Raw genomic sequence first — 25285 nt, forward strand, 5'->3', positions numbered from 1 at the left:
CAATATTTCTCCTCTTTTTAATTGAACACAGTAGTGTATTTTTTGTTTTGTTTTGAGGGAGCAATATTCCCAGTTAAAAACTCCCAGGTAAAAACAGTATATTCTCAGCCTTCTTCTTGAGTTAATAATGGCTGTATGACATTGTCCTGGACAACAGGCTCTGAGAAGTCATTGGGGATTGCAAAAGGCCTAATATAGGAAGTATGTACCCTTTTGCCCTTGGCACCCCTTACTTTCTGCCTGGGACATAGTGGTGATAGATGGGGCCTTAAGTCATCTTATGAAGAAGAAGATAAAAGCTACGGTCTGTGGAGAGTATTAATCTATAAAAAGATTCTGGGTCCCTAGTGATATCTGCAGCAAAAACATCAACTCTATATTGGATAGCATCAGACTTCTTACTAACTGTAAATAAACCATGACTTTATTTAAGCTACTATTCTCTCTCTCTCTCTCTCTCTCTCCCTGCACTCAAATATTCAAATGCAAATTATAACTAACAGGGATAATTTGTGGTTTTATCTTTTCGGAATAAGATTGAGAAAGAGTAAAGAAAATGCTACTATTTCAGCCAAATCCTAAAGCTCTGATGGAAGAACAATGATATGAATTACCAGGAGCTGATGACTGAGGGCTGGAACCATTTCTTTTGGGTTTCTTGCCCTACAGAGAAGTGATTGGATGAGTATATTGCTCATACTGGGTCATTGAAACCAGTTTGATCTCCATTATGCTAAAGGCCACCTTGTGTATCAAGAAAACAGCTCAAGAGATCAAACAAGGAAGCATGGGGTTAAGACTGAAGCAAAAGCTGTAGATGAGGAGTTATGTAGTCAGCAGTGGAGGGAACACTCTTGAAACTGGGAGGAGCCTGCAGGAGGCTTCTGGCCTGGGCCATTCCCCAGAACGTGGGTCCTGCACTGTAACTGTGGTGTGTCTGTCTAAAAGCTAAGCCGACCCAGCCTTACGCAGACCACACGACCAACGCTTTGTGTACAATTCATTCTGAATTTTATATTTATTGAATTGAATCTGTGGTGTGATTTGAAGCAAACTGCAAAACACACTGCGTTAAAATGACCTCTTGTAATGAAATCCCAGAAATAGTTTTTCATGGAGTTATCCCAGGTCCATGTTGCAGGATGAATATGCTGCCCAAGGAGGAGCACAGGAACAGCCACCACGCTGCCTCACCTCACGCACTTGCCGGCAGTGAGCACCTGCCCCAGGAAGGGAGAGAGTTGCCGCCCCTGGACTCGGTCTGAAGTCAGGCTTCATCATTTACTGTGAGACCGTGGACAAGTTGACCTTAACTTCTAAACCTTAATTTCTTTCGCCTGAGATGTGTAGATTAACATGCTTCTTATTTTACAAGGTTGTTCTGATGTGATCATCACTTCTCATCTCACTTGAGCAGCACAAAGCCGGGACATAATTGATATCCCAGGAGTGTCCGTGATTCTGAGAGGAAGCCAGGGCAGGGACCTGCAACCCAGGGTTGAGCTTACACAGGAGGCTTCAAATCTCAACTCTTATCATTTCTTGGCTGTTTCTTGGGGCATCTTTTTCACTTCCTTGTCTCCATTTCCTTACCTTTAAAATGGGCCTCATAAGACAGAGATGTTGGTGTCACAAGGCACTGGACGCAGCATGCAGCGTGTAGTAGAGATCTTTCCTGATGGATATTGTGCAGGGGATCCTTGTTTTACACAGCATGGAACTGGGGGAGAAAAACAAAACACCTTAATAATCTGTCAGGGGAAAAAATACTATGCAGAGTTCTATGACCTTTAAAAAATTTTATCAAAAATTTCATTTTCTCAGGAAAATGAAAAAATAATAAAACTAGTATGTAGTACTATCAGAAACATTGCGGATGAGTGTTTCCTTTGTAAAAAGCTTATTAAGAGTGAGTGTTGCAATGCTTGCTTCCAGTTGTGTGACGACACAGAGGGAGCATCCTGCCCTCGTCCTGGTGGCCTGTCACACGCCTTTCCCAATATCTTATCCTTCGTGTTTCCAGTCTCATGAAATGTCGTGGAGAGTTCCTTTAATGTGAAGCTTCTTTTTCCTTCTTTTCTGGGACGCTGCTGTCATGAGCCACTTCCTCTATTCATATCAGCTCATATCCCCTTCGCTAATGTCCTGTGGCTGGGGACCAAGTGTCTCTCAGAGTCCGCAGTCCCATGGTCAGCTATGTCTTCCATAAATCTATTTGCATTTGAATTTTGCTTCCAGTGTTACCACTTTCTGTTTCATTGCTGCAGTTTTATCTTTGCTGGCCAATTCCTTGTTTAGGTTATCTATCTATTTTTATAAAAGTCACATGGGTTTATTACTGAGAGACCAAGAAGCAATATATTCTTTGCTGCCTGTGTGTGAGCTGAGCTATATTCTTTGCTGTCTGTGTGAGAACTGAGCTATATTCTTTGCTGTCTGTGTGAGAACTGAGTCAATGACAGCACAGTGACCAGTCTGGTCTCTAACCGTGATGCATGTCTGTTATTTGCATATTGATGTATGGAAGGAAGAGCTAGCTGCAGTTTGTAGTTTATGTAATTACTCCTGGACTATGTTTAGACCAGGATCACTGAAACTTGGCCCACATCATTGTGGCACTGTGGGACCACAAAAAAAGTAATGATGTTTGCAACTGCCAATTTTATCGAATGGAAATATTTAAACAAGAAAATTATCATTGTCTTATAGCCAATACGATGTCACCATCTGGGCACGTTTTAAATATAGAAACATAGCCCCTCGTTAGCATGCACAGAGTGCTCCTCTCCCACTGCTGCTGTGGCAACTATCACAAACTCGGTGGTTCAAATGTCGAACTAAAATTGACATTGACTAGGTACTTAGTCACCAAATGGGTTTATTCAGGAAAAAGAAAAGGCTGCAACCCACTGCATGCAGACATGGCAAGCCACCTGCACACTGTGCCGAGAGCCAAGCTAGAAAGGCATTTAACCAAGAAAAGAGGAGTTAAGGGCAGTGGAACTGAGAGCCACGGAGCTTTAGTATGAGCATATAGTTCTTCCATGGAGTGTGTACTCTCCAGATTGCATGCAAACTTCCATGAGCCCTAGTTCCTTCCGTAGACTACAAACAGATTATGTCTCCTTAGAGTTTATCAAACACAACATCAATTTGTCTTCCAGTTCTGGAGGTCAGAGTTAAGTGAGCATCTGAGGCTGAATGCCTTCTGGAGGCTCAGGGAGACAGTGTTCGCTCCTTCCCTGGTTGCATGTCTTGGCTTGCAGCCCTTTCCTGGATTTGCTGGAACCTCTTGCTCCTGTCATCGCATTTCCTGCTTCTGTCTTTGAACTCTGGACACCTTATAGGGGCCGTTGTGATGAGCGAGTTTACCTGTGTAACCAGGACAAGATTTGCCTCTGCAAACCCTTAACTTAATCCTACCAGCAAAGGCCCCTTTGCCATATCCAGTAACACATTTGCAGGTGCTGGAGATTGGGGTGTGGATGTCTTTAGGGCAGGGCATTATTCTCTGCTATACCTTGTATCCTGGAAACCAAACTTAAGATGTACACTATGATCACTCAATTTTACTGATAAAAAACTCTGAGGCTTAGCGATGAAGTTTCTTCTTCATGGTTACCATGTTAGAAATGTTATTTTAGTGGGCTATTGTCATCTAATATTAAAAAATCACCAGTCATATATCGGTGATAATCTATACCTATGAAGACAAATATGTACTCCCTTTGTCCCTCCCTCTGCCCATCCCTCAGGCCCTGGAAGCTGTGTGAACCCTGTCAGTTTCCCAGAAAGGTCAGCTTCCAAATCCTAGGGCTGTTCTGATCCATTCACTCCTGGACACATGGCTACTAGGACACAGCTTTCAGGCCTTCCCTGGCCTCAGTACCTAGTGTCTCTCACACCCAGGCTCGTCCCAGGAGACTTGAGGATGGTTCTTCTTAAAGAGGTTTCCTGTAGCCCCACCATACCCTAATTTATTTCGATTTACTAGTTAACTGTCTAAAATTACAAGATGAGCCTTTTGTAAAGCCAGACACTCTGTGCTGGGGCTTTGTTGTTAAGCTGTGATCTGTGGGTTGAAACAAAGTATGTATAAGAAGAAAAACATAATGGAAGAGCTAGGAATTCTAGCTACAGTGCTTTTTTCTTATCTGCAGAGTGAGTATAATGCCAAACTACTCCATCTTTTCCAAGTCTGAAAGCTAACGTGTGCCATTTGCATGATGCTTTATGACATAATTTGATAAATGTTCAGTAATTAGTTTCACCTAATATTATTATGGAGCACTACTTCAAAGTCATCCTGAATGACATAATATTGACTAGTGGTATGAAGTAGGTAGATACAGATAAGTACCAGAAAACACACACACACACACACACACACACACACACACACACACAATGAAGCAGCACTAAATATAATTATGACCAATGGGGTAATTTTACCCATGGCTGGTATCTATTCAGTCCCTAAAGAATAGCTCTACTTTTTCCTTATTTAGAGCAACCAAATTTAGGTTTTTCAACCTACACATCAAGTTCTTTATAAAGGTCAATGTATGACTATATATATCTTGCTTGGCTTCCAGAGTTTGGTTTGCATGTAACTGACAGTGTTTGTTGTCTACCCAATATTCATTTTGAGTTCTCTCTTTCCTAAAAGAATTCCAATTCTATTTAAGCATTCATGCTCCTTCATGAAGCCATGTGCTTCTGGAGGGGTTTTCTTCATCTGCAATCTCGGAGGGTCCCTCCTAGTTAATCTGAGCCTGTGGTTCTCAGTTTTGTCCAGGGGTCTGTGGGGGAGGGAAAACTGCAAGGTCAAACTCTCTTTCTTTTTATAACGGGCATTGTTCATCTCTATCACTCATCTTCTGTTACACAAGTAGAATGGAGCTGTTCAGAGGCTACAGGCTGTGTGATGATATCAGCACTTGGACACTGAATAGAATGTGTTCTGGGTTCTTTTTAAGTATTCTTGCTTTTAATTTTGAATACAGTGGATATATAGAGATTCAAAATAAGTATCAATATCTAGAATCTCTTCAGGGTTTTTAATAATGAAAATAGGTCTGGAGAACTGCCATCCCATTGCCAGTGATGGAGCATAAGCCTGTGATGCACTGTGGCCCATTAGAGGACATCTGAAGGGTGGCTGCATGTGCGTGATTCTCAGAAAGGATCCTTCCTCCTTAAAAGGAAACGCAGGGTGAGGCAGTCTGTTTTCCCTGTGGACATTGTTGCATCTGGATGTGGTGCTTGGATCTCCACCACCACCTTCCTCAACCTGAAGATGAGACAGCCACAGAGGAGAAACCCCCAAACTTCATCCCCAGGGCTCTCCTTGCCTCTGAAACCCTGTTTTGAAATCAGTTATCCCTGCATAATTTACATCTCTGTAAAGTTAAATCGTGTGTTACTTGCAGTAGAAAGCCTCCTAACAAAATCTGCATTGTGCTTGCCTCTCTAAACAAAAAAGAAATAACATCAAATCACTGAGGGTGCTCAACATGGCTGCTACTCTTTTTGGTGCTTTTAAATCCTGGCTAGCCATTCCATATCAGAGTGAAATGTATTTCTACAGGTTATTTTTGGACTCTGTTAAAAGATTCCTTGTTGGGGCATGCAGGACACTAATTCTGCTCATTTAACAGACTAAAAAACATTGGTATAAATCAATACACATAAGTTGTCTGGGTCTGACCACACAGCAAATAACTAATCAATACCCAAGGAGGAATTATTATTATTTTTTAACTTCAAAGAATTGAGTTTATACATCAGCTTTCAAATCCTAGCCTTAAATTCAAGAAAGTGATTTTTTTCTGTGAAAATAAGCAGAAATTGCATCAGGAGTATGATAACTAGAATTTTTACATTTGGAAATATTGCTAAAGTTTTACTGAGTAAGTAGTTACTGTCCTATATCCATAAACCCAGTTAAAAATGGAAAAATTTGGTTCAGCCAATGAGTTCAGTTGAAATAATGAGTTCTCAAATGGCAGAATTTTGTTTACTCAACTGACTCGGTTGTTTCTTAGACTTTTTGCATTATCACTAGTATCTATTTATCTATTATCTGCCATCTATCTACCAATATACCTTTCCATCTGTCTGTATATATTTTTATTTAAAGAGAGTTATGGAAGACCTACCATGTGCAGACCTTGTGCAATGCAGACTCATTCATCCCGCCCAAATATTTAACAACTTTTATGTCCCAGATACTATGTTAGGAAAGAGGCAGTTAGTGGTCAGCAAATAGGCACACTTTCATCATGAAACTGATGGTTTGGGCTGGTGCATAAAAAGTGAATCAATGATTACAACAAACACAGGCACGCACACAAGTACAAACTTTGTGGAAATGAGTTGGAAAGGAAATAAGCTGTGTCTGTGCTGGAGAATTAGGCTGGGGGAGTAGGCTGTGATCTGCAGTGGGGTGTCCCAGGGAATCACCACTGAAGAGGGATCCTCAGCCTGAGCCCCAAAGTAAAGGAGCCTGCCATGCAGCATTGGGGGGCACCTCTTGGCAGTGTGAAGGCTCTAGCTCTTAGAGCCTATGGAGTTCCTACCAACATAAGACACTGTGACATGTAGCAAAAAAGCTTGTGTGGTCACTCAGATTCCATCTCAAGGGTTCACTGAGCTTTAGGTAACAAAATATTGAGAATAATGAAGAAAGATATTCCAGCGCACTCTGGGCAGAGCTGTAAGAAATATTAACCACATTCTTGTCAGGATTTGGCCTCATCAAAGAGAGTTCCACATAACACACCATGAGTGTGAATATAGAAGTGGGGATGCTGTATGCTTACAAATGACCAGAAGGAAGAAGTTTGAGATATATGTAAGTATTCCTGACTAGGCTGCATTATAGATGATGTTGAGAAACAATACTTTTTTTCTTTCATTAATTTCTCTTACTGTTTACTGACTTTGTGTGTTGAACACTGTGTCCTAGTTACTGTGGTTGAAAATCGGAAAAGGAAAGCAATACTAGTAAACTTCCCATCTAGTGGGAGGACAGACTTGTTAACATTATCTATATATACAAAAGACTAAGTGACTGACCGTATGTCCATCTGACTGTCTGACTGACCAGCAGGCCGGTGCATATGACGCCCTCACTGGCAATTTAAAAATAAATGTTGACTTGCGCATGCATGATACATATAAAGCTCTTGCTGGCGCCAATCGCATGTGTGTGGTTTGATCTGTCATTTTCGACCATGAATTTGGTTGTTTTTGTTGACATTCTGAAGCTGAAAGAAAGTGACATCGTCGACAGAATATATCTGAAGACCAACTACTGGCACAATGTACCCCTGAAGCTGAAGAAATTTTGGATACACTTGATGGAGATTTTCACACCTATTTGAGTGATGATTCCATCAATTCAATGGATGATGCTGAAAAGAAAAATTTTCCCATGGAATTTCTTAATAGTATTACTCCTTTGGGAATGCCATATCATAAATTAAAATTGAAAGTAAGTGAAATCATCAGACTACTGATAAATCTTAATAGTAAATGGGGTCTTTGTAATGGTACTAGATTAATTATCAAAAGATAATCGAAGCTGAAGTATTAACAGGAACTGTGAAAGGAGAGGTTGTTCTGATTCCAAGAATTGATTTGTCCCTGTCTGACACTGGCCTCCCATTTAAATTAATGCGAAGACAGTTTCCCATGATGCTAGCATTTGCGATGACTATTAATAAATCACAAGGACAAACTATAGACAGAATAGGAATTTTCCTACCTGAACCTGTTTTCAGACCTGGTCAGTTATATGTTGCTTTCTCTCAAGTTCGAAGAGCATGTGACGTTAAAGTTAAAGTTCTAAATACTTCATCACAAGGGAAATTAGTCAAGCACTCTGAAAGTGTTTTTACTCTTAATGTGGTGTACAGGGAGATATTAGAATAAGTTTAATCAAATTATCAGTCATTGTTTTTATCAATGTTTTTATATCATATGTTGTTTTTACATCATGTTTTTGTTGTTTTGATATCTTTGTTGTTGTTATATCATGTTATTGTTTATTTATTAATCAATTTATATATTATTTTTATAGACATTTTACTAATATTCTTTCATCTCTGACACTTCTATTATAGAGAATGGTGAATAGTGATATTAAAATATTCCTTCTAATTAATTTCCTTTCAATGTGCACAAATCCATGCACCGGGTCACTAGTTGTGAAATAAAACAAGAGTGATGGAAGTCAGGGAGCAAAAAGTCTTGGGAAGATGCAGGGTCGTCCTTCACTCTACCTGGCCCCTGCCTCTCTTTTCAGCACCATATTTATTTTAAGGCAGAGATAACTTGATATTTCAGTGTTTGGAAATGTGATGGGCTTTCTTGCTCTTGGTCTCATACAGGCTTTACTTTGTGCCTGGAACATTCTTCTGGCCTTTCATGCATTATTATTGTTTATTTGTTACTTAAGCATTTACTTAAATAAATTTAATCCAAGCCATCTTTCCTACATCAGCATTTATTCAAGTGCAGTTTATAAATCACCCATTTCATAATAGTCAAAGTATGTGTTTTAAAACTGTAAATTCTTAAAATAACAGACATTCCAAAAAAAATCAAGTTCTTGGGTAACTCCACACTGGATGAGTAGAAATCCAGAAGTAGGCATGTTCATAGATCCCTCTGGGAATTTTTGGCATGCCCAATTTGATCACCACTCTACTAGATTGTGTCAAGGGTACTCCCACAGCTACAGTGATCTCCCCCAATCATAAGAGTGCCTAAAATCACTGCTAGTCTATTAAATTCATCTTCTATTATGAGAAATGTCTGCTTGCTAGCGATTGTTCACTGTCCCATACAGAGAATGGTTGTCATAGAGACCCAATAAATAAATATATGTTTTACAGAGAAGAACAGATGTTACCCAGGTGGATGAGAAACAAAACGGCCTTCCAGGCAGAGAACAATTTGCCTATTCGGGGCAGAGGGAGAAGTCAGGTTGTGTGCAGCACAGATGGGCTGCATGGGTGGGTGGAGTTAGAAAGTGAATGGCTGTAAGTCATGCTATGGAGCTGAAATTTCTCTTCACCCTATCAATAATCAACACTACATAATGCCCTCCAGGTCCATCCACCTGGGCCTCAAAGGTATTATTCTCAGTTAAATAAGTCAGAGAGAGAAAGACAGATACTGTACGATTTCACTTACATGTGGAAACTAAAGAGCAAAGTAAATGGACAAACAAAACAGAAACAGACTCATAGATACAGAGTTTAAACTGATGGTTGCCAGAGAGGAAAGGGGTTGGAGGGCTGGGTGGAAAGGTGAAGGGATTAAGCAGTACAAATTGGTAGTTACAAAACAGTCATGGTGATGTGTAGTACAGTGTAGTATAGTGTACTACACTTTAGTACAGTGTAAGGAATACTGTATAGTCAATAATATTGAAATAACTATGTACAGTGCCAGATGGGTTCCTGCAATATTGGGGGGGGATACTTAATAAAATATATGATTGTCTAACCACTATGCTGTACACCTGAGAATACATAATAATATTGAATGTAAATTGTAATTGAAAAATATATTTTAAATTATAATACTATAAATGAGTGTTAAGTATGGAATAATAGAAAAAAGGAGGATAAATTTAAGAGATCTAGGTAGGAGGCCTGGATTGCCCATGGACTGGTTACTTGCTTTAGATAAGTAATTGATCTTATGTCCTAGTTTTCCTCACTGGTAACTGAACACAATTATGTCACCCTTTCTCATTTCCCAAGGATGACTATTTACCTAGGATATGCAGATGAACATACCATAAAAGCATAAAAGCATTATAACTGGTTAATACAGTTGACATTCCCCTTTTAGGATTAAAAGCTTCATCTGAGGGACATGGTTCTTGGACTGTGAATCCTCCTGGTAGTTATGTCTTTGGACTGCTGCTCTGTTACCTGAAAGTCACAATGGACTCAAGGGAAAGTCTCTTTACTTGTATATACTGCTCACATCTTCCATTAACGTTGGTTTCCTTTATTTATATTTCATGTTGGTACAAAATTTTACTCTTAAAGCTCAGGTTGTATGGATCTGTCTGGCTTGTAGTTTGATACTTCAGATTCAAATCTGATAAATGGCTTTTGACATATAGTACATGTCCTTACATCCCAGAGCAATGTCTATTTTTAGCAAATTGCTATATTTTCTTCTGTTTTTAAAATCCAGAAAAAAGCCCTAGCTGGTTTGACTCAGTGGATAGAGTGTCATCCTGCAGACCAAAGGTTCCTGAGTTTGATTCCAGTCAAGGGCACATACCTCGGTTGCATACTCCTCCCTGGTCCGTGCCTTGATCAGGGCTCGTGCAGGAGGCAACCAGTTGTGTTTCTCTCACATTGATGTTTCTCTGTCTTTCCCTCTCTCTTCTACTCTTCCTAAAAATCAATGGGAAAATATCCTCAGGTGAGGATTAACAAAAGCAAACAATAAATTCCAGGGGAAAAATGCCTTGATTGGCTCTATCAATCTTTAGTGTAAAAAAATTGTGAAGATGGGAAATGTTACACATTCTGGGGCTGAAATTGATTCTGTGCTGTTTTTCATGGCATCACTGAATCCACTTGATAAAATAGAGGGATAGCTTTGCTTTGAGAAAATGAATCTCTGCAAATTAATGTAGAAAGTCAAGTTTTAAAATGCTGAGAAAGGTAGGCTGTAGTAACCTAAAAACTGAGTCATTCATTGAAAGTTTTAGGACCAGGTTTATTCAGTTGTGAATCCTTATCGGGTGGAAATTCAGTGGAAAAACCTCATAGCAAGCACATCAGAATTCACATCTGAGTTCTCCCATACAAATACAAAGGTAACCTGGGCATGTTGAGGGCTATTGAGTGTAATAAATGAATTTGAAGCTCCTTGGGTGAGTAGTAGGAAGAGTAATAATAATTAATAGTAATAATACTAATAAATGAATTTATGGGCACTAACCTAAGAATCATACTTCTATTGTTGTATATATTTCCACCATAATTCATGTGGTTGATATTATTAATCACTATTTTACAACTGAAGGTCAGAAATGAGAACACACAAGGAGCCTGCTTCATCAACAGGAGACTAATGCAAATCAGAAACCATATATCAGTGATTTAAAAAATATTTTGTTGAAATTATTGGGGTGACACTGGTTAATAAAATTATACGGGTTTCAAGTGTGCAATTATATAATATGTCATATGTAGATTACATTGTGTGTTCACCACCTGAAGTCATCTCCTTCTGTCACCATATATCCCACCTACTCTCTTTTACCTGCTTCTTCCACCTCCCTTCCCCTCTGGCAATCACCAGACTGTTGTCTGCATCTATGCTTTTTGTTTGTTTATTTATTTGTTTTTGCTTAATCAATGATTTTTAAAGTATGTTGAAAGTGATAAATCTATCTAATCTAATAATAGACAAACATGGTAATTGACCATACCTTTGCTACGCTTCCCATTGGCTAATCAGGGCGATATGCAAATTAACCGCCAACAAAGATGGCAGTTAATTTGCATATGTAGGCGCAATGCTGGGGGGCAAAAGGGGAAGGATGGAAGAAGCCACCTGCCGCTGACGGTGATCGGAAACCCAGGTGGCAGGCAAGAGCCAGGTGGCAGGCAAGAGCCCTGAGGGCCGCCTTTGCCCTGCCCCCCGGCCCGTGATCGGAGAACTGGGGCCGCCTTTGCCCGCCCCCCAGCCAGTGATCAGAGAAGCCGGGCAGGGCAGGGAAGAAGTGGCCACCAGCAGCCGCCTCTTCCCTGTCCTGCCCAGCCAGTGATCGGTGATCGGAGAAGCCAGGCAGGGCAGGGAAGAGGCAGCCGGTGTTCAGAGAATTACCTGTATTTTTTTTTTCGAAGTACCTGTATTTTTAATAATTTCTTGACATGGTAAAAGAATTTACATTATGATCCAAGGGTGGTAGGGTGAGGAGAAAGAGCGGCAGAACAATCCAACAAACAAAAAGGGAAACAGAAATGCATGGTGGAAGGGATTTGAAGGGTGGGTAGGGGCATTGCCCAACTAAAATGCAATTTTTTTTTACTGAGTACTATTCATGGGAAGACAGCATCCTGACTCCTTCTCTATACAGAATATTGGGAGTAAAAATGATGCATCCATGTGGAAATATGATTAGGGGTTGGAAGACAGACAGGGAAAGAAGAAGTCAGAAATAGACACTGAGAGAGTCACTGGCTGACTGGCTGCAAATACTGACTCTCCAGTAGTGATAGAATAAAGAAGTGGGGGATATCTCTGGAAGATTCAAGAGTTAGGGGGCAACTCTTCTATGGTTTTGACTTTCCCAGCAGATTTCCACATACACACGTGTACACGCCTATGTTTGCATGTACACACATATACACATAACTGACTACCCTCCCTGGAAGCACAGAAGAAGAAGAAGCCACCAGAAGAAGAAGCCGCCCACCTTTGGTCCAGGCGCCAGCGCCTGCGGCTGGCTGCAGCCCAGGAGACGGACAACCACCCACCCGAGGTCCCAAGCTGCAGCCACCCGGAGAAGCTGCCAGCCCTGTGGTCCAGGGCGCCAGCGCCTGTGGCCAGGGAAATAGGTTCCCTCTTCTCCTACTGCAGTCATTACTTCAATATTCCCCTTCTGAATTTCTCTTCTGTGCCGCAACCCAATTCCACTTTTCATCGGAAGGATATGGAACAGAGAGAGCAGTGTTAAAAGCTTACATTTTTAAGCCAGTAAGGTTGGTGCTTAAACATATAAATGGAAAACTAGAGTCCTTAAGGTAACAAAGGCTACAGAGGACAGGGACAGCGCATGACCTATTATATCCAGCAATCCATATGGGGACTGAAAACTTTGCAATGATGGCAATTAGTGAAGATATGAATCAACTAAAATAGTTGACAGGGACAATTCTTCCATCTTTGAAAATATCTACATCAAATCTGTTTAAATAGATTTTCGTCTGCATAATATAACACATTCTGACAAGACCACCACCACCACCAATGTGGTCAGTGTTGTGCCGATAAATGTTTAATAACTGAGGGATCCGCCCCCCCGACTGCACAAATTTTTGTGCACCGGGCTACTAGTATATATATTAAATGCTAATATGCTAAGTGTCCAACTGTTTGACCGTTCCACAGTTCGACTGGTAGCTATGACATGCACTGACCACTAGGGGGGCAGATGCGCAACACACAGGCATGGAAACATGGAACAGACTGATGAATCTCAGAGGGAAGGGGGGAGGGGAGAAGGTGGGAAGAGATTAACCAAAGATCTTATATGCATACTAGAGGCCTGGTGCATGGATTCGTGCACCGGTGGGGTCCCTTGGCCTGGCCTGCGGGGAACAGGCTGAATCCATGGACCAGGCCTCTGACATCCCCTGAGGGGTCCCGGATTGTGAGAGGGTGCAGGCCAGGCTGAGGGACCCCACCAGTGTGCGAATCTGTGCACTAGGCCTCTAGTTTTCAAATAAGATATTCTGTAGGTGGTTGATTTTTATAAGATACCTGTGGTTTCTCATGGTGGTGGTACATATTCTGTGGAGAAACCTTGTAATTCTTGATTGGTTGGAACTTTTATATGTTAGCAGAAAATGTTGGCAAGAATGAGAAACAGAACAGAGGCAGTCCCCAAGGTCGGGCCTTGGTCACACCCTCCTTCCACGTCCTCTGTGGAACCACACTTATTGTCAAGTCTGTCTTCCATATCACTCTTCAGCTCAGCACATACCACAGTCCCCTCATCTTGTTCCTTATGAATATAATGCAGCAGTAACCTAAAAACTGAATAAAATGAATTAGGAAATGCACTATGTCTTTAATATAATAGAGTTTACTGAGTTTTGGGAAGCATTCAACCAAAATTACTTGTGCTTTTCTTATTTTTTGCGAACTATTTCTTAGCTAATTTATGTTAAAATATCTTACTCTGCCTAGGATGTTTCTGAGAGATTTTTAAGAAAGCATCACAGCGTAGATAAAGAGTTTGGCATTTCCAGGCATAGAGACTTTGGTTTAAATCTCAACTTTGCCAAATGAGCCTCTGTACATCTTTTAACTTTTAAGATTGTCAGTGTTTCCATCTGTAAATTTTGAATGATAATAGAATATAAATGAAAGAAATTTTTAGGGGAACAGTAATTATACTTTTAAAACAAGTAGTGTAGTTATACAGTAGTTATTTAATAGACAGTGAATATTGAGTACTTGAAGCTTTTAATTATTTTAGCAAAGAACTTTTCTCTACCACATTCTCCCTTAACAAGATTATAAAAATAATTTGGAACCATCCTAAATTTGTTTGCCTACCTCTGTAAGAATCTGAAAAATCATTATGTCAGGCCTCATACTGAGAGTATTTTCTCCTATGAGGAATTCATGTTCTCTTTCTTTCTGTTAAGAAACATCTCAAAGTTTTCATGCTTATTATACATCTAGAATAAATACACTTCCTCAGAAATAAGACTTTATTTAAAACAGTTCTTTCTTTAAGGAGAAAATGTCATTTTCTGGTATTCCCCCTGATTCATCCATGTGCCTATTCTTGTACCTGGAGCTTGTATTCATGGGGTTCATCATAGTGATGACCTTCAGAGACCTTCCCAGCAGTCTGGGCTTCTTTCTCACTGGGTTCTGGGAATGAGGTCTGGTACTTTTAACTTACACTCTCAAGGCATAGCTACAATGACATGTCCCTTTCCACTGCTTCCAAATCCTTCAGAGCAAAACGTCATGCCAGTTTGTACTTTCCTTTGACCTCTTCCTCTACATACTTCTGCTCTATAATACTATCCCTTGATAACTGTCAATCAGTAGCTACCATGCATTCTGAATTACAGCTGGTTACATTGATTTTTGGAGCCATTCAGCAAATAGCACCCAGTCTTAAAGCTTCTTGGTCTGGAAGACTTGCATAACACTGTCCAAGAAATCTTTTATGAGATGATTACATTTAAAGCTATGATGAGAAATAAACCTATGAATTATTCCAGTAGTAAGTAATGACTATGCACCAACACTGCAGGATACCTGGAGAGTTCTCACAGAATCCCAGACCTGGAGTGGTGGGAAGAATAATGACCCACAAAGACATCCAAGTCCTAGCTCTCAGAACCTGTGAATGTGTTAGGCCAAGGGTAAGAGGAGTTAAGTTTGCAAACAAACTTACTGTTGCTAACCAGCTGGCCTTAAAATGAGGTAATCACCCAAGATTATCTGGGTGATCCTAGTGGAATTGCAATGGTCCTTAAAAATAGAAGAGGGGGGAAAATAGGAGAATTATTTGTAGATGTAATGGAAGGAAGGCACAACAAATAGAACTTTGCTGGCTCTGAAGGTAGAAAAAGACAGCTATAAGCCAAGGAACATGGTGACTTTTAGGATCCAGAAAAGGCAAAGAAATGCATTCTCCCCTGGAAACTCCAGAAGAAATGTAGCCTTGTAGCACCTTGGTTTTAGTACAGAAAAACCCATGTCAAGACTTCTACAGAATATAAGATCATAAATGTGTGTTGCTTTATGCTGTTTAGTTTAAGTTTATGGTAATTTGTTACATGGCCATATCACATTAATTCACATGGCTTGTTTCCTTTTTCCTGTGAGAAGAATGACAAGTTAGTGATATTTACATGTGAGTACTGTAAATACTGGGGAGATCATTTTGTGAAGTATATGATTGTTTCACTAATATGCTGTGCTTAAAGAGGGAGAGTATAAAGAGAGCAAAACTAGAAAAAGAATTAAGGGATGTCGATTTCTCATTTTCTTCCATATTCTTATTGCATCTTTTTCTAAATGCTGCCAACAAAATGCTTGCTTAGAAATCCAGGGAAGCACTCATTGACTATTTATGAATTGAAATGTTATAATCTATAATGGTAGAGAGGAAAGTCTCTGCCCTCTTCCAAAAAATAAATCGTCATACTATTCTCTCTCATCATTGATGTTTCTGTCTCTTTCTCTCTCTACTTTCCTCTCTGAAATCAATAAAAATATATTTAAAAAAATAAATCATCATAATAAAATAACTATTTGAAACATCTAGGAGTGTCAAAACTATTACACCTCAAGACAAAAAAGGCTCATTGTGTATTATAGTTTTATATGATTCCATCATAGCAATTTGTTCAAATGATTCCTGTTAAAAAGAATGGGCCAATGAGTAATCTTAGTACAAACCTTGAAGAAAATGAGACATTGGTCTTTCTGTGAGTCGCAAATGTTTGCCTCATCTTCTTTTATAAATACTCAAAGATACTTTGGGAGATTGAATGCTGTTTTAGAAAATCCAGGCTCACCAATGAATACCATGGACAGAACTGAGAAGGTCCATCTACACAGGTCACTTAACACATTTGAATGTGATAAACCTCTGGGAGGACCACTTTGGCTTATAATCTCTGTCTGCCTCTTTTCACTTATTTCCTTCTATATTTTTGAGTTAAATGTTGTAATGAGCATTGTAGTATGTTTGAACTAATTACCAGCATTCATTGATAAATGGTGATGGACATAATGATATACATTCTACAAAACATATAGAGTGTAGAAGAGATTTATTGTCTTTGTTACAGCTCATAAAATATGTGAATAAAATTTGAAAGTTTGAAACATTATCTTAAAGCAGAGATAGCAGGATTTTTTTTAACACTCTGTGGTTGATATATTGATGCTTTAGTGGAAGGAGAGTTTGGGGAGAGGACATAGAAAGAGATAGGGGGTGATTTCCCTAATTCAAAAATAAGGTAATATCTTTGATTTCAGGCATTATGTAAAAGAAGATAAGATGGTTGCCAGAGGAAGGAGGACTGGGGGATTGGGTAAAAAAAGGTAAAGAGCTTAAGTACAAATTGGCAGTCACAAAATATTTGGGGATGTAAATTATAGCATAGGGAATATTATAAATATATACTGGAGGCCCAGTGCAGGAAATTTGTACACGGGTAGGGTCTCTAGGCCAGGCTGGCAATCAGGGCCAATCGTGGCCTTCTGGCTTCCACCTGCTGACTGGGGCCTCCCTTAGTTCCACACTACCCCCTGGTGGTCAGCACACATCATAGCAAGCAATGGAACTCCCAGTCTCCTGGTCAAACTCCCGAGGGGACATTTTGCATATTAGCCTTTTATATATATGGATTGTTCCAGGTGGGTACTGCAAATACTAGGAAGATCACTTTGTAAAGTATATGATCGTTTAACCACTATGCTGTGCACCTGAAACTAAAACAAAATAATATTAAATATAAAATGTAAACAATAAAGATTTTTTTTAAAGAAGATATGGAGCATAGTTTGAAAAAGAAAGGCCCTTGTCTTTTATGTTGCAGAGAATGTCAGATTAGATTCTGAAGTCGCTAAAGCGAACAGCCTGGGTTTTGTTGGGTGCCTGTCTTCAGTCCAGTACAACCACATAGCACCACTGAAGGCAGCTCTGCGCCACGCGACCATCGCACCTGTGATCATTCAAGGAGCCCTGACAGAAGCCAGCTGTGGCTCTGGGACGGATTCGGATGTGAATGCAGTGACTACGGTGCATTCTTCCTCAGGTACACAAGAGAATACCCAGTGAACTTACACCAGTAGCACTACTTCTGATGTCTTCAAAAGCTTCCAGGTTAAAGATCAATATTACTCAATTCCTTATCTTGTATGAATATACGTGGTTAAAAAGTATGATTGATTTCTCATGGGTAATTTTCATATATATTAATGTAGTCCTACTTTTAATACAATGAGTACTTAGAACTAAAAGCATATTTACATATATTACTAAATAGACATATGTTAGTTACTACTGTTTAAAATGGCTGCTCCTCTAAGGATTAAAGAGTTTAGGGCTCAGAAAGGCAAGCTGGCTGTTGACTAATACAAGTCATGTGATTAAAACCTACTTTTTTAATATAGGAAAGCCCCACAGCACTTTCACCCACACATACATCTGTTTTACACTCCGTAAAGTACCTATTTTATCTTGTCATATGCATGATCATCCTGGATGTCTTGAAGTGTTCCTGGTATTTGTTTTAATCTAGTGTGGTAATCAACTGCTGAATAAGTTATTAAATATCAGCACAGAAAGGACTGAGTTTTGCTGCCTGCTCACTCTGATCTCTGCATTTTCCTGCAGCAATGAGATACAATAGAAAGAACCCGAATGTGACAGTTGTCCAGCCCTGATTTAGTTCCAAATCTTCTATGAATGAACTCTAGGACTCTGGACAAGTTAATTATTGGCATCAATGTAATGTCCTTATCTGTGAAACAGGAAAAATAAAGAGTACTCATGCTATCGTCTTTTTCTAAGGATTAAATGATAATAGTGACAGATGCCACAGGTCCTGGAAATCTCACATGTACTCTATGCATATGTATGGGTGTTATTAATAAGTGTCACCTATTAATGCATTTGCAGATTATGTAAACTTGTATCTAGCTCAATGTCACTGGACCAAATGGCAGAGCAGTAACTCAAACCCACATGTATGTGCTTTTAAATGCAGTGCACTTTTCCTTATCCCATGTATGCTAATGTCCATAAAGTAAAATCCCCTCTCCTTAGTGAGGGTTTGAGATATTAATTCTTCAGCACTTTTGTCCTTCCCTGTCAATGGGCTGAGTGTCCTCTTGCAGTAGAAACAGAGGGGCATGTGTGCTTGAGGTGAGAAGCCATTGTCATGCATAGGGACTGTCCAACCAAACACAGAGGGTAGGCCAATAGGGAAGCAGTAGGCCACAGCACACATGGGGAGGGTACTGCCATCATCTGTTTTAACCACTGATCTTACAAATTACATAGAAGCTTACCAGGTCATGCAACTATGGGTATTAAGTATGTGTTTCAAATGCTTTTTTATGAATGTCTGCTTGATTTTTCCCCAAAATCCCAAATCACCATCATTTGAGAGCAATTGGTCTCATCCTCGGGTGTGTCATCCCAACTCTGTGCAATAGTCCTCTTCCCAGGACTTTCAGTGAGGAGTGAAGGCTCCTGTTTCTTACTTCTTTCAGATCCATTTGGGAAGAGAGATGAGCGGGAACCACTCACCAATGCAATTCAAAGTGACTCGGCTGTCATTGGAGGTAAACCATTCTTTGTTGATGAAAGCAGAAAAGGCTCAAGTAATTCTGTACTTTGGAGAAGTGTATCTGAATCCTTCCTTAATGCCATCCAGGACCCAGAACCCCACGGTTCCTGCAAGTCCATGAGCCTTTTCACAAACAGTTCTGTGTGCTGTATGGCGCCAGCAGCTCCATGGATGCACCACGGATGCACCCCACCCTGATCCTCAGGCAGCTGACTACTGACTCAACAGCTGGACACTTTACTTAGAGACAGGCAGTGTGCATTGTATTCATCTCATCCCGGTGTCTATTTTCCTGAAGCACAAGCAAAGCAAACCAGTAAAATTACACATGGGAAAGGGCCATACTGGGGTAGACAGATGGGGGAAGCTGCATCCTGTTGGGTTGCTCCATAAGTGATTGGGGTTGGATCTAATGAGCTGGATGTGAAGCCTTCAGACTGTAGTTTTGATCCAGCAGCACATGGTACAGATGCAGATCTTGGCTGCTCTGAGGTCAGCTCAGCTCCCCCACTCCTTTGGCTTCCTTTTGTCTCACTGCCTGCTGGCCTCCCAACCCCTTTCATTCGCCTCAGCTTTCTGCAGCCTCCAATAGTCTTGATTTTTCCATCTGGGTCTTGCAACACAGATTGCCTCCCAAACCTGTTTAATGGCAGATGCCTGTGAGATACTAAATTCATTTCCATCTGAGGACCACTGCCTCTGGCAGTTAGGTGGGGTTCTTTTAAAAGATGGCAGTAGCCACTGATTTAACTTCTATTTGATGAGCCCCAACTTTGGGTCAGGGCTTGTGCTCAGTGTAGAAATAGAGGGTGAAAGATGTGGGCACTGCTCTCAAAGAGCTCTTGGTCTGGTGGGGGACAGGCCGGATAAACAGACAACATAGAGGCCATGAGCAGTGCTTTGAGGGGAAGTGCAAACAGCTGTGGGAGCTCAAAGGCGCAGCATCGCAGTGGGATTGTGAGGAAAGAAAACCTGCCTCCTTAAGGAAGGTCCTAAAATGTCTGACATGAGTTTCTGCATCAGGGAAGAGAGTCCAACTTGATTGTAGTTTGGCATCAAGGAATGTAGAAAATAATTCCGTGCCTGTTTCTCTTCCTGTAATTAATTTCTCATTTGACAAGTGGAGAAAAGGCTTGTGACCGCTCACTTTTTCCCACCTGTGTACATCTTTTCGTAAGTATCTGTAAGAGCAAGAAAGTCACCCCCACCCCAGGGGACTCTCGGAAGCTGGCGCGGCCTCCCACTCTGAGTCCCGCACGTGCGGGGCGGAGCAGCCAGTTTGTATTTCATCTCCTAAGGCTCCGCTGTTCCTGGGAGTCACCCACCGCCCAGCTCATTCATAGGTTTGTTAACTTAGGAGGTTTCACTCTGTCTGGTTCCAAAAGTGTGGCAGACATATTACATAATGCTTTATTTTCAAAGGTAAGCTGTCTTAATCAGGGCCTCAGCGCTGATAAAAATCCATAGGGGATATGCATTTAATGTTTTTAACTCTCTAAAGTTCCTATTTACATAAATCACAATGCAGGGTGTTCAAAAATAACTTTGTTAAATAAACATATTTTACCAATATCTATCCTACTTAAAGGAAAACAGAAGGTTACATACTAATATTTCAACAATATTTGTAATAACTTAAAGAATAAATAGTTTTCAAATGTTAATGTTGAGAAACCTCCATTCCCGTGTAGACACATCCTCCTTTTAAAAGTGGCAGTGTCCACATTTCTAATATCCCTTTGCTGACTTTGCTCTTCATATCCCAAGAGGCTTCCTGGCAAAGATAGAAATAAGCCCTTAGAGGTCAGCAAGGGCGATTTGCCAAATAGGTCCAGTAAAATCACAAACAAGCAAAGCAGGAGGAATCTGACGCAATGGGGCAGAAACTTGCATTTCAGCTGGCTTTGCGTTTCCGAAGGACAGAGGCATACCGCCTCTAGCTAACCTGTGCCTGGAAGCTGCAGAGCAGGGTAGGAATGCCCTAAATGTTTGGGAAGCATTTTGTTATTAATAAAACATTTTAGCAAAGCACACATATACCATCACCACTTTTACGTCAGGAGAGCATTATTGTGATGTGAGATAGTTAAATATTAGTTCCTAGGATGCAAAAGTAGTTATAAAATGCTTATTTGCAAGGTGACAAAAATGTGTTAATTGCAACTGATTCTGTCACATTGTTTAAAGAGGGTCTTGAAGAAATTTAATAGAATATTTTGCTAGTCTATTTATTTTATAGCAATTTTAGTCCATTCAATACAACCGCTGATGTAAACTGGCTTTCTCCCTATTCTGGAGGAGGATGCTTTTTGTAATTGAAGACCGAAGGTGTTTCAGCTGCTCTTTATTTCTGGGCCTGTGGCAGAGTTTTATTGTTGTTTTGTTTTATTTTCTTTTGTTTCCTCCTAAGCGGCTTCCTTGTCTGACTGAATCATCTCTCTGGAGTGGATGAGCTGTGACAATGTTTTTCCCTCATCGCCCCCTTTCTCCACAGGAGTAATCGCGGTGGTGATATTCATCATCTTCTCCATCGTCGGCATCATGGTGCGGTTCCTTTACCGGCATAAGCAGTCACATCGCACGAACCAGATAAAGGAGAAGGAATACCCAGCAAACTTGGACAGTTCCTTCAGAAATGACATTGACTTGCAAAATACAGTGAGCGAGTGCAAGCGGGAATACTTCATTTGAAAATCTACAGGGTCAACTAATACTCTTTTGTTGTTAATTTTTTCTCCTCCTCTTTCTCTGTCTCTTAATTCTGGTCCTTTTCTTTTTCTTATTTTTTCCCCATTTATTTTCGGATCATACCTGCATCAACCATGGCATTTACCCAGCCCAGAAGACCAGGCAGCTATGGCCACTGTCTTCCTCTTTGACAAACCTATTGTGTTGGTAATGGTCACTCGAGACTGACTTGACTTCTAGACAAGGAAGAGACACGTGTGCACGCATGCATATTCAGTTCTGTATTCATTTCTCAGATGCACCTTCGGTTCGCTGCCATCCGTCCAGCAGGCTTCCTTTGAACCTGAGGTTGACTTAGCTATTATCAGCCATCTTTGACGTCCTCCCCATCTCAAGTCTGTTCCGACCAGGGAATTGAGGGTAGGAAAGAAGATGCTAGAGGCCTGGCTTCATTCAGTGCCACTTTAAAAGGAACAAGAGAGGATTGTTTTGTGTTAATATTTGTACCATAGGAATCCCATTGACCTAACTCATAACCTCTTTTCACTCTGACTCTTATCCCCTGAGTATTTTTAAACATAGGGGTCCTGATTGCAGTGAGCTGTCCTTGTGCTCCTGCCTTACCACTCTCTCCGGGGCCGACACACTGAACAGCATACTCCAGCCTAGCATTAGAGGAAGCATGGGAATAGGGGCTTAACACGAGGAGGAGGAAGAGTGCTGCTAGGAAGATGTTCTATAACTTCAAAAATGCCTCAGCCAACTTCATAAGAAATGTTAGCTAGGTTAGTTCTGGGGTTATTAACCATATATATATATATATATATATATATATATATATATATATGAAATATAAAACATTCAAATAACAGTTTAAATTGGTTCCATGAACGAGCTTTAGCCATCTTAATTTAACCAACCAAACACAATTCTTCCCCTCCATCTACTCACTGGACATCTTGTGAAGAAAGTAGATGCAGGTTGTATATTTCAGAAGAAAGTAGATGCAGGTTGTATATTTCAGAGCAAGTGTGACGACCCCCCTGTCCATGGAGCCAGCTCCTAGGAGGTTCAGGAATCCTCCCTGCTAACCCCTGGGCTCTGGAGCACATCACATTTTCAAATCTGCACACGTGCACACTCACACACATACATACACACGTCTTCTTATAGGCATAATGTGCTAGACAAGGTGGTGACAGATTTCCTAGTCTTTTCCCCTTTGATGACAAAGCATCAAAGAAACACAATCATTCCTTCGAGAAGGCATCTGAGCTCACTCACCAGGTGGAGGTAGGAATGCTGGTCATTTTGCTGCAGCAATATCCCTTACCCTTTGCCTCTGGGCCAACTTGGAGAAAAACATAAGGGGAAGCAATATAAATGCTCCAGGATGTGGGCAAGCCCATATAATGATGCACAGAAGTGGAGCGTTCTTGCTGCTTCTCTTTACAAGGCAGATTCGATGGGGGAAGCAATCACCGCATCACTGTTCCCGGCCTTGAGAGTGGGCTGTCCATCTTGTCCCCAGTGTGCGTCCCCAGTGTTAAGGCAGTCCTGTGTGAGGAGGCTCCCAGCGAGGTACACACTGGCTTCTGATTTTCGGAATTTTCAGACTCTGCTCTCAGAGAACGTGGTGTAAGGATTTCGTTTGTAATCTATTTCTCAACTTTAAGATGTTCTAATTACACAGGCTCTCCTTGAAATTTTCTCCGAACTGTTACTTAATCATTTCATCACTTCCATTATATCTTTTTGCTAGTAAATTTGTTTTAATGTGATTCTAACAAAGGCACCGTTTTTTTTCTTCTACTTTAATAAGATGAATGATCTATTAATAGGAGGAAAGATCTTTAAATACTGTTTTCTCCTGCCCTGTCCTTTCCTATTTCCACTTTTACTTTTGAGTTTTCTATTTCTATAAAAAGTCTGTATAAATCAGCCATTTGCTAGGCTATTCAGTCCTTTGTCCCGGGAGATAAAAGTCTCCATGAAATGTAGTGGGTTTAGCCTGAAGCCTCTCTGATAATGAAATGGAAGGTGTGAGTAATAAAGCTGGAAAAAACAAGGATGATATTTTGCTGATGCAGTGCTTACGGAAGAAGTGGAGGACTAGTCAGGCCAATGTAGAGTATTTGCTTTTCTCATCTGCATATATATGATCATAGGCCGTTCTGCAGGGTGAAGACTTTGCAACGCCCCGTCCTTGCCACTGAGAACCTGCCAGTGTAGCTCCCTGCATATGTAGACTCTATATACCACACACTACGTATCCTAGGCCTGAAGGCAAATGAAATGACAAGACAGCGCACTCTGCATGCCACTCTTAGAAGAGAGTCTCAGGGCTGCAGTAGAAATACCTTTACAGGGAGGGATTATTTCATAAATTCAGCAAACCTTCTTTTACTAGATCAGTGATGGCGAACCTATGACACGCGTGTCAGAGGTGACAAGCAAACTCATTTTTTTGGTTGATTTTTCTTTGTTAAATGGCATTTAAATATATAAAATAAATATCAGAAATATAAATCTTTGTTTTACTATGGTTGCCAATATCAAAAAATTTCTATGTGACACGGCACCAGAGTTAAGTTAGGGTTTTTCAAAATGCTGACTCGCCGAGCTCAAAAGGTTCGCCATCACTGTCCTAGATGCATATGACAGCAAGTGAGCTGCCTCCTCCAAAGAAAACTCAATTTTCAGTTAGAAATAGTGCCAACTCTGCCTGTCTTTTCTCAGTGGAACCACAATCCGTGTCGTTTTGTGCAGTTTCTTAATTGTGTGAGTTTTTCAATCTTTGAACAATTATACTCTAAAAAGGATTTTAAAATCTTTCTAATCCCTCCTTTACCACCCTTCCTGCTTCAATAATCACATTTTCTGAATGCCTTCCTTGGCCAACTGGACTACCATAAGTCTCCACTTTAACCTTCAGTCTTTGTTAACTGCTGTTTACACACAAAAAAAATTTTAATCAAATGTGGTCACCGTACAGTAAAACCAAAAATACCTGTGTAATTTCACATTCTAAGGAGGCTATTTCATTGATATCCTTCCACCAAACAAACATATTTATGCAAGCAATAGTACATCTGTTTACCATATAGCATATTTAACACCCACTGCATCATTCATTGTATCAGTAAGTTAGATTGCCAGGGTTTCTATGAGAATTCATCTGGAGAATTAGAGACTTGTCACTTCTCTAGATATATTTTTATGAATAGCTTAGCCTCTTCTATTCGCTCTCAACTGCATATGAGAGATTTATCTTAAGGATCCTGGGGCTGCTTTTTAAAATAGGTATTATTCTCTTTAATATTAACAGGCATGGTAATAAGCCAACTTCACCCTTTTGGCCACCATAAAGCAGGACCAGAACAAAAGAACTAGATTGTTCTCTTTCTTTCTTTCTTCACTCATGCGGTATTTATTCAATGCTCAGTACCCCAGGGGCTGGGCTAGATTTTGGATGTGAAATATAAATT

At 40.4% G+C, this 25285-nt stretch overlaps 1 protein-coding gene across 1 annotated transcript in view; it reads left to right on the plus strand.

The window, feature by feature from the left end:
- Positions 1 to 21800, plus strand: part of CNTNAP5 (contactin associated protein like 5) — a 661914-nt gene extending 640114 nt beyond the window's left edge. Inside the window, exons 22-24 of the mRNA XM_023744097.1 lie at positions 17352 to 17570; positions 19033 to 19104; positions 21604 to 21800. Of these exons, the coding sequence (XP_023599865.1) occupies positions 17352 to 17570; positions 19033 to 19104; positions 21604 to 21800 (488 nt within the window). The remainder of the gene's footprint in view (positions 1 to 17351; positions 17571 to 19032; positions 19105 to 21603) is intronic.
- The last annotated feature ends 3485 nt before the right edge of the window (positions 21801 to 25285 follow it).

This window comes from Myotis lucifugus, unplaced genomic scaffold (genome assembly GCF_000147115.1).
Source record: "Myotis lucifugus unplaced genomic scaffold, Myoluc2.0 scaffold_427, whole genome shotgun sequence".
Taxonomy (NCBI): domain Eukaryota; kingdom Metazoa; phylum Chordata; class Mammalia; order Chiroptera; family Vespertilionidae; genus Myotis; species Myotis lucifugus.